We start from the raw sequence: 13,217 nt of genomic DNA on the forward strand, positions 1-13,217 counted from the left end.
AAGTATGCAATAATTAAGCAAAGGTATTCCAAATAATGAAAAATAAACTTGTTCAAACAGCATGAACAATATGGAGAAATTCCATTTGTTGCTCCTTATAAACTCACAGCATCTTCTGCTCTCCTAATGTCAGTCACAGAATTGCTAATTGTTTTAGTTATACAGACATTTCCTTCATCTTTGTCAAGGTTATATATCTATACAGTACTACAGCTCTTTGCATGTGTTTGGTACTTTGAAATCTTCAATTAGGTAAAACATTGCATCATAAAGCAAAACTTTGTCAACAAAGATCCCCTAAATGGACTAACTTACTGAATGCCAAAACCCATCACTCTGGAAGGAATTAAATTTGGGGATTTTTTAAATTATTTTTTTGCCACTTTAACACTACCACCATGCTGTCAGTAGCAGTCAAGTGATGCTCCTTTTCAACATTCCCTGATAGTTTCCCACAAACTGTCTCATATGGGGGAGGAACTTATGTGATTGCTGACACTCCTACGCTCTTTGCTATCTCCTTATTAGCAAAAGTTTTGCCTGTGGGAAAATTTCAGGAAGAAAGACAATGAAGAAATCATCCAGTCCCTATGCACTATGCCAACCACTCATTTACTCCCTCACTCCCTTCTCCACCTGGCAGCAGCTAATTAACTGCCTGCTGGAAAAGGAAGGGAAAGGAAAGGAAAGAGGAGGGAGGGAAGGAGAAATGGAAAGAAGGTTTTTGACATTGGTTGCCAGCTTCACCCAAGGAAACTCAATGAGGAAGCTAATACGAAATTAAAAGTCATTCCCTCTGATATTTTTGCCCATCCATGATCAATCTGTTTTTCTGTTGAGGTAAAGAATATCTCTGAAATGATAACCTGGGTCACAGGTTGTCTGGTATTATATACAAAATATTTCACTAAAAACTATCAGGATTGTTGAAGTAGAATTAATATTCTGCTTTGATCAATAAAAATGCAAGGACTTATCTAGGCAATAGCCAAGAATCAAGAATGATTCAAACGTACAGTCACACAAAAATCAGATTATGTTCAAGTGTCCTACAACTACTGTCCTTGTATAGAAACAACAGAATGCCATATAACGAAGGGGAGATATTCATGACTTTGCCAAGCATTTTAAGTATTATTAAAATTACCTTTTCGCTTTTTCTGAGTTCTTGGTGTATTTCTCTTATTGGGATTTTTTTCTTTTTGTTGCTGATTTGCAGCATCTTTATCTTTCTTCTTCCTCTCATTTTCCAGGACCTTCTCAAGGAGTTTCGTAAAAAAACTGAAGTCAAAAGGCCTTTTTTCTTCTGTCCAAAAAAGAAATGATACAATAAGTTACTCAATACAAAATATACTTTATTAAATGGAATAAGTGAAGTAGCTATATCATTAACTTTAGTTCTGTTTATTAAAATAAGTCTTTGCTTATTTAAAAAAAACATGGAACAATGAATGTGTGACTTTTAATGTGTCAAGATTTTAAAAAGATTTGAACTATTTAAAATTAATTAAAATATTTTGTAAATATTACAATGAAGGAAGATTGTACGGTAGTACTTAGATGCATATCTGTCTGAGAAATGTTAAGGGTAAGTTCAATGATATGTTGGGAGGCCATTCCTGCCAATATATTAGAAAAAAATGGTCTCATTTTCATCCTAGAGTCCTCATATTACAAGATCAAGGATCTGATTTTAAGGCTAACATGAAAGATTGCAACAAGAATTTTAAAAAAATCCCTCTCAATTATCAGAGTTCTACTCAAACTATATTCATTATTCAAGAAATGAAATAAGCCCTTCACCCTGAGATTCATACTGTGTAGATGCAGTCCAATGAATTTTTACTAATGCACATAAAAATGTTTTCAAAGCGGAAAAATAGCATATACCAATACTTACTAAATGCTTTATCTATTCTCCATCCATTGGCTTTTTCTTCCCGCTTAAATTTATTCTGAAAACAGAATGTTGTAACAAGATAATTACTTTATTGAGAAATGATATTGGTTTAAATCCGTACTTATTCCTACTCAGAGAATGAAAGGAGAAGGTTGTATGTTTTTATTCTATATGTTTTCTAGGTAAGAGACAGAATTTTTAATATCCATAAAGCAAGTTTACCCTGAACAAAAGCAAAGTTAATACTTTGAATTAATATCAGAATAAAACTCTATTTATGATTAAAACTGCAATCCAATGAAACATACTGATAAATAGACATTAGTCCTATGAGAAATAATAGCCATAATAATGATGATAGCATGATAAGTAAAAATAAGAAGCCTAAATACAGAACAAAAACTAATTAATCTACATCAAGAGTGCCTAGTAAAACATTTTTTGGAAAAAATACATAAATGGCTAGAAAAGATGATTGGAAAGCATGTAGATTTTAAACCTGAACTATTTTTATTAGGTATAATATCAGGTAAACTTGATAAGAAAATACATATTTAATATTGCACAACTTGACAGCAGTGAGGATTGTATTTGCATAATGCTGGAAAAATGAAGAAACACCACCAGGTGAATAATTAAGAAGATATTAGTGTGTGCAGAAATGGACAGACTGACATTAAAAATGAAACAGAAAAAAGATACAGAATATTATTAGACATGGAACATATTTTATCAGTGGTTGGAAAAAAGGGATGGAGAATGTAATGCCAGACTAATCTTATTGCATTCTTTGATAATGTGACAAAATTAGTGGACCAGAGGAATGCCGTCGATATAGTTTACTTGGACTTCAGTAAGGCATTTCATAAAGTAGAACATAAGCTACTACTAGATAAAGTAGAAGAATGTGGGTTAGACAGCATCACCACCAGATGGATTCGTAACTGGCTGACCAACCGCACTCAACGTTTAGTCCTCAATAGAACTGCATCTTCATGGAGGGAAGTATGCAGTGGAGTACCCCAAGACTCTGTTTTAGGCCTAGTACTCTTCAACATCTTCATCAATGATTTGGATGAGGGAATAAATGGGGAACTCATCAAATTTGCAGATGACATCAAGCTGGCAGGAATAGCCAACACTCCAGAAGATAGGCTAAAGATACAGAAGGATCTTGACAAACTTGAACATTGGGCACTATCTAATAAAATGAATTCAATGGTGAAAAGAGTAAGTTCTACATTTAGGCAACAAAAACGAAATGCACAGGTACAGTATAGGTGGTACCTTGCTCAACAGTAGTAACTGTGAAAGGGATCTTGGAGTCCTAGTGGACAACCATTTAAATATGAGCCAGCAGTGTGTAGCAGCTGCCAAAAAAGCCAACACAGTTCTAGGCTGCATAAACAGAGGGATAGAATCAAGATCACGTGAAGTGTTAATACCACTTTATAATGTCTTGGTAAGGCCACACTTGGAATATTGCATTCAGTTTTGGTCACCACGATGTAGAAAAGATGTGGAGACTCTAGAAAGAGTGCAGAGAAGAGTAACAAAGATGATTAGGGGACTGGAGACTAAAACATATGAAGAACGGTTGCAGGAACTGGGTATGTCTAGTTTAATAGAAAGAAGGTCTAGGGGAGACGTGATAGCAGTGTTCCAATATCTCAGAGGTTGCCACAAAGAAGAGCGAGTCAAACTATTTTCCAAGGTACCTGAGGGTAGAACAAGAAGCAATGGGTGGAAACTAATCAAGGAGAGAAGCAACTGAGAACTGAGGAGAAATTTCCTGACAGTTAGAACAATTAATCAGTGGAATCGCTTGCCTCCAGAAGTTGTAAATGCCCCAACACTGGAAGTCTTTAAGAAGATGTTGGATAGCCATTTGTCTGAAATGGTATAGGTTTCCTGCCTAGGCAGGGGGTTGGACTAGAAGACCTCCAAGGTCCCTTCCAACTCTGCTATTATATTGTATTGTATTGTAATATGTATTATTAAGCAAATTAAATACCCAGACAACAGGATGTTTATTAAGCACTAAGAAATGTAATTAATAATAATAAAAAAGGCTGCCAGGTATATTCTCTGGTATCGCCAGAAACAGATAAAATTGAAATGATGTAAATTAATTTTAGGATAACATAAAATATTAAATACACAAGCTAAAGAATATCTTGTTGGTCCTGTTAATTTTTTTTTCAAAATGTTTACCTTGATTTCTGTTCTTGCTCTGTGAGGAAAAAGCTGACTAATCATTGAAAAGTCAGTTCCTACCATACTTATGGCTAAGAAAAACATGTCTGTTTCTGTAATTAAAAAAAAAGATAAAAAGATAAAATATGGTTAAAGCAATTGCCATTCTTAGCAATAAACATATTGTAGAAAAATCTAAACATCAAAATATCATTTTTTTTCATAATTATCAAAAATGTTCTGTATTTCACATTAGGAAACTATGTGATCTGCCTTACTTGAACTTCATCCAGAGTCTGTCTGTCACTTTCAAGAACTACAGAAAAGGTGACATATCCAGGTGTCTGAGGTTCTTTTTGCATATGAAGTAAATAATGCACTGTTGAATTATCTCCTATTTTTAAGCCACTAACCATATCTGTTACATGAATTGCACATTTTAGTAAGAACTGAAGAGGCTCATACTTTCGTCATTCCTCGAGGTTTCAGTTAATTGAAGAATAACTGAACTTTTAAAATATCCTAAACACAAAGGATTTTTTAAAGTTATTTGTCCTCTTTACAAATGAACTATATACCACCAAATTCACCAACTAGAGCTGGAAAGTCACACACTAATCCTAATATTGATCTATGAAAAATTGCTCAATTGTTTATCATGTGTAAATCACCTGATGAATTATTTCAATATGCATTATTTCTAATTCCGTATAACGCATTAAAAATACAGGAAATTTCCTGCCTGAGATATTGAGGATTCTTTGGTGCTCTCTGAACTCGGTTGTTTGCTTGCAAACATTTTTTTCTCCAACTATATTACAACATTAATGCTAGTGAGTGTGGGGTTTGCTCCCTGTTTATATTCATAAGCTTGCCTGCCAATATTCATGTGGATGTTCATGTTTTCTTCTTGGTAGTTCCCAAGGTATAGTTTCTGGATGCTACATTGCAATTTCTCCTATGAGTGGTGGTTCCATGGGTGTGCCTCTGATTTGTCAATATACGCATCCATCAAACTGAAAGTAGGCGGTGACGCAGAGATTGATGAGGTCAATGATTCCAGGCATTTCAATGTAGGTCAGGTATTGGGCGATTCCTGGAAGCTTGGCATTCAGACAAATCAGTCATCGATATGTATCAATAAGACATATGTACACACCATTCAAAAGAGACAAAATATAAGAAGGAAACAAAAAAGAACAGAAGACATCCCCTCCAGTGGCCACATCCATATAAGCAGGGATGGATACCAGACAACAATCAAAATAAATGCCCTAATCAAGGAACTACCACTGAGAAAAATCACCCACCCACCAACATTGACAAAGCAAGCGATTATATTTAAAGAGGAAGAAAATTCCATAGTGAATAGCACTGATGACGTTACCTACTCAGGTAATGAAATGTCTGCAGAATAAAAACCAAACTCAGAGAGCACCAAGTCCAAAATTCAAACTTTAGTTACCTGTATATTCTTCTATTGATATCTTATTTTTAGGCAGTAAATATAATTCATATATATTCTTGGAGTCTATATCTATTAAACTGGATATATCCTTCACATATATCTCACACTGAAAGATGCATATTATATACCCTAATATGCTTCTGTGCCTATTGCACTAAATTATACACACCTTTTTCTGACCATGGTCTGGTATAATAGCTTTTCCTGAAACTTGAATATGTTGTTGTGGAACCACGCTCAAAGATGGGATCATTTTCTTCCACTACACACTGTCCTTTTGTCCTTAAAACCTCTACAGTTAAACTAAATAGGAACAACAAAAAGAAAATATAAGAAATATATCTAAGAAATGCCATAAAAAGCAATGTCATCTTAGGAACAATTGTCTTACTAATAATAGAGAAAATTGGCAACCTGTGTTGAAATACAGGTTGTCTTCAACTTACAATAGATAATTTAGTGACCATTCAAAGTTACAACGGCACTGAAAAAAGTGACTTATGGCCATTTTTCACACATGACCATTGCAGCCATCCCCATGGTCATGTGATATACATTTGGATGCTGGTTCACATTTATGATGGCTGCAGCGTCCTGGGGTCATGTGATCCCCTTTTGCAACCTCCTGACAAGCAAAGTCAATGGGGAAGCCAGATTCACTTAACAATTGCAGTGATTCGTTTAACTAATGTGGCAAGAAAAGTCATAAAATGGGACAAAACTCAACACATTTTTCACAATATAAATGTTGGGCTCAATCGTGGTTGTAAGTTGAGGACTACCTGTACAGCAAAATATATAAATATCCAAGAAAGACTGAGAAATTGATGAAAGTTTTTTTTTTTGCCCTCAGTATTGCTAAAGCAGCTCTTTAATATTTAGTTTCACTTTACATTAACTTTCCATGACAAATAAATTAGATGATTATGAAGCTCTCCCTCCAGACACAGGACAATGATTACATGTATAATAAATATTTTGAGGGGGGAAATGCATAATTGTCCTATTGCATATCTTTCCAAATCAAGTACCAAAACTCCAATAGGATTTACAATATAAGTCACAGGATATAAATCTTAAAAAGAAAAGCAGAAAAAGGGGATAAATTGAAGGCAGGAATTAATAGCTGGTTTTATTTATACACTGTCAATCCTAATGAGGAAAGTCTTAACTCAAGTACCAAAATATCTTGACCAATATTAAGCACTGCTATAAATAGACACCAATTTTATAACACAAATTGACTGATAGCAAAACCTAACCTTTCTTCATCCAGAATAATTGAGCCATCTTCTGCAACTTTCACTCGAGGGACTAAAAGAGAGCCATCATCTTCCCCTCCTCCTCCTTCTCCTCCTGCTCCTCCTCCCTGTTCTTCATCATCATCTTCTTCATTTTCATCTTCATGATCAGCAACTATTCTTTCTTCAGGCCTGAAATTTGGGGAAGTAACAGTTCAAATAGTTCCAAGGTCTTTTCATATTTCCTTTTCAAAACGAAGTATCATTACAAGAATCATTACATCTATCTCATTCTTTTAGCTGGAGTATAACTTTCCTCAGGATGTATGGTCATATTCTTTACCCTAACTAACACACCTATACCTAAAAGATTGCATCAGAACCTTACTTAATAATTGCATATTTATACAAACATAAATTTAATACCACCACCTGTTAATTATGACCTAGGCATTGGATATGAGAACGGGTGATAGGTTTTATTCTTTAGCTGACCTCCTCTTGGTTGCAAATGTTTCTTTCCTCCATTAAACATAGTATGGAATTATTTATGCATTAATCCTCAGGTACTTCTAACACCGCACTGAAAATCAGCGTTTAAAAGTTGGGTTAGTAATGCTAGCTCAGAATTAAATTAAACTTTCTTAAATTACACTGTATAAAAATAATGGTTACATGCTTAAAGTAGCAAAATAATATGAGGAGGAAGTTTTATCTATATTTGCCATCTTAATATAAAGTAATAAAGGCAAAAAAAGAAAGAGAGGCGGAGGGAGGGAGGGGGAGAGAGAGAGAAAGGAAGGAAGGAAGGAAATTACAAGCAAAAGGAAAGGATTATAGAGCTGAGCATCCATTCATGCTACATGCCCGATTTTTAATTATAATTAAAACCAGGATTTCATCAAAAGTTCAATATAATTAATCTGCAATAGATTATTAGGATTATGTTTTCAACCAATAATTTAATTTCAGCAATATTAACCAAACATTTTTTTTATTTTTTACAAATGTATTACTGATTGTACATTTTATTAATACTATTTCAAAAAGAAACAAATTACTCTTTTGCTTGGGTCATTGTAGAGGTCTTTTCTGTTTTCTTCTCTTCAATGAATGAAGACCTATTAAATATTGAAAAAGGCATGAAATGATTCATTTAATCCAGCAAATTTCTTAATTTCATAGTGCATAGTACAAATGCAGTTAAATTGTGTATTTAACCATGCTAATTCCTAGCATGCTACAGTATACATATTTACAGACAAAAATTGAATTTAATTTATTCATATAATGTTCAGTAAGACTGAACTAAGATAAATCTACAACTCTAATCACTTCAGATTTCACAATAATTTCCTGAAAACAACAGATAACAAGATGATTTAAATCCACTTACTTAGGAATGCCAAATTTTCAACAAAGAATAAAAAACAAATTATGCAAATGTTTTATACATATCCAAACCAAAAATGTGTTATCAATTTCAATAAATCTTGCCCTGTAACAATTTGATAAAGTTCCTAGCCACATTTTATTATATTTCTACTTATTTGACTAGAATACAGATGCATTCTTATAGAAACCAATATATCTGTGTGTTTGTTTGTGTGTGTGTGTTGTGTGTGTGTGTGTTGTATTTGTGTTGCAACAAAGGCAACAGTAAAAATATTGGGTTTCTGTCTGGATGGTCTCTTATGACGAGCCGATGGACAGAAAATGGAAGCAGTGAACTTCCTCCCATATTTGGGCATACCAGGGGGTTGTGACTTTATATATATATATGTGTGTGTGTGTGTGTGTGTGTGTGTGTGTGTGTGTGTGTGCGCGCGCGCGTGTGTGTGTGTGTGTCTCTCTCTCTCTCTCTCTCTCTCTCTCTCTCTCTCTCTCTAGTTGTTCGGGTTTTCTCCCGCGTAGAATTGGAGATGTCTTGGTGACGTTTCGACGAAGTCTCATTCGTCATCTTCAGGCTGCTTCAGACTACTTCAGGTTTGGTGTTTCCAGTCCTGGAAACACCAAACACCTGACGAATGAGACTTCGTCGAAACGTCGCCAAGACATCTCCAATTCTACGCGGGAGAAAACCCGAACAACTAGAGACCTACATACTAACACCCGCGAAAACCTCAGAAAAAAAAAAAAATATATATATATATATATATATATATATATATATATATATATATATATATATATATACATACATACATACATACATACATACATACATACATATATATATATATATATATATATATATATAATAAATGAATTAGTAATTTATACTGTAGAAAAGCATCTTGAAGCCAATATTTTATAAGTGAAAGACCCCAAGACTTAATGTCTCAGATGTTTAATGCTATATGCCTGTGAGCCCAAGTTAACAAAACTGTTATAAAGATAAAAGAATGAGTGAGAAACCATATAGGGCACTCTAAGATCTTTCGAGGATACAGACCGTATAAATCCAATGAATTAATAAAAACAATTTGTACCAACATGACAAAAGAATATATGCACTTACTTCATAGGATTGTTTTCAGGCAAATAATAAATAAAATCTCTCATAGTCATTTTGGAGCGATCTTCCGGCATATTTTTTTCGATTATAGGATATTTAAATTTCCGTTGTTTCTAGAAAGTTAAATTAATAAAGTTTTATCACTCCATACAATTTTATTTAAATCTTGTTTCTAATTTTATCATTTGTATATATTTAAGAGTTTTCTACTTGCCGTATTCAGTTGCTAGCTTGTTTTATTTTATTTTTACATTTTTGCTGGTGCAACTTTATCTGCTATTATTATTTTAATACATTTTATAATGTTGAGTGATAGAAGCAGAAAAATACAATATAAGTTTAAATTTTAAAAATGTATATGAATGTATAATGAAACTATAACTAATTAACATTACATGAAAATTTATCACACAGTTTACGCTACCATATTCAGACACTAATTCACCTTCTGCGCCCCTCACCTAATTTAGATGGATGACAGAATTAGAATGAGTGAGATTGACCAATTGGTCACAGACTACTGACCACACATTGACTTAAATCCCCGTTATTTACCAGAAGCATCAGATAGAAATTAAGAAGAATTGGAAAGTTTAGCCAGCAGTTTAATATATCTCAGATGTTTAGAATTAGAACTCTCAAGAGTTTTTGCTACTGACCATGTCAGTCAGAGCTCATGGGAGAAATTGAAATCCAAAACTAAGTGTCTACCTAGAATAGCTTGGTACAGTGCCAGCTGCCAAAGATCTCGCTAGTTTATAGCGATACTTTTTATAATATTTCTAAATTGTAACAAAAGGTTCACTTCTCATAAGTGAAGACTGCCTTAGTTCAACAGTACAGCCCAAGATCTACATACAAGAGGTCACAGGATGAAATCTATTATTTCCAGATGATTTAAAAAATCTTCTCTCTGTAAGACCTGGTTAAAGACAGATCAACATGGAGAAGATCTACCCACATAGACAAGGAGTCAAAAGCGACTTGGTACCTAATCACTCTCTAGAATTAAGAAATATTGCCATTCAACACTGAAAAAATATCAGGCTGAAAAAATCAATGATCTGATTACTATAGGATACTTCATCCCAAAAAGCAAGCTACCGTGTTTTCCCGAAAATATGACATGTCCTGATAATAAGGCCATGCCACATTTTTCTGGTGGGCAAAAATAAAAGCCCTACCCCACAAATAAGCCCCCTGGACAACTCCCCAGGCAAAGCGCTGCTCACCAACCTAGCAGTATCCCGAAGATGCCAAGCTGCAGGAACCGGGGGGGGAGGGGGGCAAAGGTTATCGCATTGCTAGGTTGGTGAGCGGCGCTGTGCACAGCTGGAGGGGGGTTGCCAGGCGCCTGCTCTCTTGCAAGCAAGCTCCTAAAGAGCCGGGCACAGCCTCAGGGGCAAACGGCTGTGTTGCACTATCGCAGCAGTGCAGCGCAGCAGTCATGAAGTGACCATGCTCACGAGCAGCCACCCGGCAAACCCCCTTTCCAGCTGGGCACAGTAACATTCACTGACCTAGGGGTATTGCCAAGCCGCATGAGTGCCTGTTCGCCACTGCCCAGCTCCTGTGGCTTGGCGCCTTCAAAATGCCAGTGAATGGCGCTCTGCATGGCTGGAGACGGGGGTTGCGAGAGTGGCTGTTCCGCTCCCACTCCCAGCCTCACGATGCCCTGGCCCAGTTCTCTATGCAGAGGAAGAGCACCTCCGTTCCCGCCACCATCCCAGCATGGCTTTTTTGGCAGCTTCCAAAACCAAGTCTTTTGGCAGTGGCCGCTCTGGGCGTACACTCTGTGATTGTACACTGTGGGAGCACGCTCTGCCGGCAACCGGCCCACAACCATAGAGAGTACACCCACCACTGCCGGAAGACTTGGTTTGGAATCCGCCGAAAAAGCCATGCCGGGATGCCGGCAGTGACGGCAGGAGTGGAAGTGCTCTTCCTCTGCAGAGAGAGCTGGGCCAGGGCATCGTGAGGCTGGGAGGCGTGCGAGCGGGAGTGGAACAGCCACTCTCGCAACCTCCCTCTCCAGCCGTGTAGAGCGCCATTCACTGGCATTTTGAAGACGCCAAGCTGCGGGAGCTGGGCGGTGGTGAATAGGTGCTCATGTGGCTTGGCGATACCCCTAGATCAGTGGATGGTGCTGTGCCTGGCTGGAAAGGGGGTTTGCCAGGTGGCTGCTCATGAGCGTGGTCACTTCATGACTGTTGTGCTGCGCTACTGCGACAACACAACACAGCCATTCACCCCTGAGGCTGAGCCCGGCTCTTTGGGAGCCCGCTCACAAGAGAGCAGCTGCCCAGCAACCCCAAAACAATAACCCCCCTCCCCCCGGATAATAAAGCCCAAGCCATATTTTGTGGGTAAAAAGAAAATAAGATCCTGTCTTATTTTAGGGGAAACACGGTAGAACTCTTTCCATTTCCTTCCCTGATACTTCAGAATAAAATTACAAAAATACTGTACTTTCTCTTTATTCAATTCTTCTTTAAGCATCTTCCTTAGCTTCTGACTTTTGATAATTTTCACACGATCTGAACAAATCTTTTTCTTATCTGCTGAAGCAGATTTTGTTTGTGTTGTTTCCTCTTCTATCAATGTTTCCTGGGTGGGTCTTTCTTTGAGAGGCGAGCTTATGTTCTTCGGAAGGACTTCATCACTTCTTGGAGGGGGCATACACGGACTGGATTCTTTACTAACAGATTTTTTAAATGGAGAGAACTGTGGCACTTGAGGAGCAGAAGTTTTCTTTTCAGGCAATATGGAAGACTTGGGAGAATTTTCCACATCGATCTTTTCAGATAAAGATGTTTCTTTAGAGTTACTAAAAGCAGGAGAATGGGGTCCTTGTTTTTGAGAGCATTTTGATGACGAATCAACAGTGGGGGGAGGTGGAGGTACAATTTTTGGTTTTATAAGGTTAGGCATAGTGGATATCCGTTTTCTTCTCTGTGAAAATCCTTCAGCATTTTTCCTGCAGTCTCCATCTCCACCTCCACTTTTATCACTGGTCTTTTCATTTCTGGAAAATTAAGAGAAAGATTAGCTAATAGACTAGAATAATATAATGACAGATTTTTTTTTTAATGTAGTACAGTAATTATCGTGTTTCCCTGAAAATAAAACTTAACTGGAAAATAAGCCCTAGCATGATTTTTCAAGTTGCTTGTAATATAAGTCCTACCCCAAAAAATAAGCCCCATTAAGATCATCAGCCAGACGAACACATTTACCATATTTATCCAAAAATAAGACCTAACCGGCAAATAATGCATCTTTTGGAGCAAAAATTAATATAAGACCCAGTCTTATTTTAAGGGAAATATAGATATGCCATAGTTTATATGAATGATTATACAATATTATAGTTAATGCTATGGAACACGGATGCTCTTAGATTAAACTTACCTAAACAAATATATTAGGACTCTATAGCAAAATGAATATAGATCAATAAATCAATTTCCCAGAAACACAAGTTTACAGCTAGTTCTTGACTTTCAAGAGTTCATTTAGTGACCTTTCAAAGTTACAGCAGTATTTAAAAAACTGACCACCATTTTTCAGACTTATGACCATTGCATCCTCCTCACAGACACATGATCAAAATTCATATTTATGATGGTTGCAGTATCCTGGCGTCATCTGCTCACCTTTACTAACCTTCTGACAAGCAAAGTCAATGGGGACGTCATTCACTTAACAACTGTGTTACTAACTTAACTGCAATGATTCACTTAACAACAACTGCAATGATTCACAACAAGTGGCAAGAAAGGTCATAAAATTAGGCAAAAACTCAACTAATGTCTCACTTAGCAACATAAATTTGGGGCTCAATTGTGGTCATAAACTGAACATTACTTGTATTATCAACAAATATTTATTTGG

At 36.3% G+C, this 13,217-nt stretch overlaps 1 protein-coding gene across 1 annotated transcript in view; it reads right to left on the reverse strand.

Annotated features, from left to right (window-relative positions):
* BDP1 (BDP1 general transcription factor IIIB subunit) overlaps window positions 1–13,217 on the reverse strand; it is a 51,368-nt gene that overhangs the window by 35,339 nt on the left and 2,812 nt on the right. Inside the window, exons 2-9 of the mRNA XM_087715834.1 lie at window positions 11,793–12,348; window positions 9,327–9,436; window positions 7,867–7,926; window positions 6,827–6,997; window positions 5,734–5,867; window positions 4,115–4,209; window positions 1,901–1,955; window positions 1,148–1,306 (exon numbers count right to left, since the gene is read on the reverse strand). Of these exons, the coding sequence (XP_087571960.1) occupies window positions 1,148–1,306; window positions 1,901–1,955; window positions 4,115–4,209; window positions 5,734–5,867; window positions 6,827–6,997; window positions 7,867–7,926; window positions 9,327–9,436; window positions 11,793–12,348 (1,340 nt within the window). The remainder of the gene's footprint in view (window positions 1–1,147; window positions 1,307–1,900; window positions 1,956–4,114; window positions 4,210–5,733; window positions 5,868–6,826; window positions 6,998–7,866; window positions 7,927–9,326; window positions 9,437–11,792; window positions 12,349–13,217) is intronic.

This window comes from Thamnophis sirtalis, unplaced genomic scaffold, assembly GCF_051295495.1.
Source record: "Thamnophis sirtalis isolate CommonGarterSnake01/CBP01778 unplaced genomic scaffold, rThaSir2_p1.2 scaffold_5, whole genome shotgun sequence".
Classification (NCBI taxonomy): Eukaryota; Metazoa; Chordata; class Lepidosauria; order Squamata; family Natricidae; genus Thamnophis; species Thamnophis sirtalis.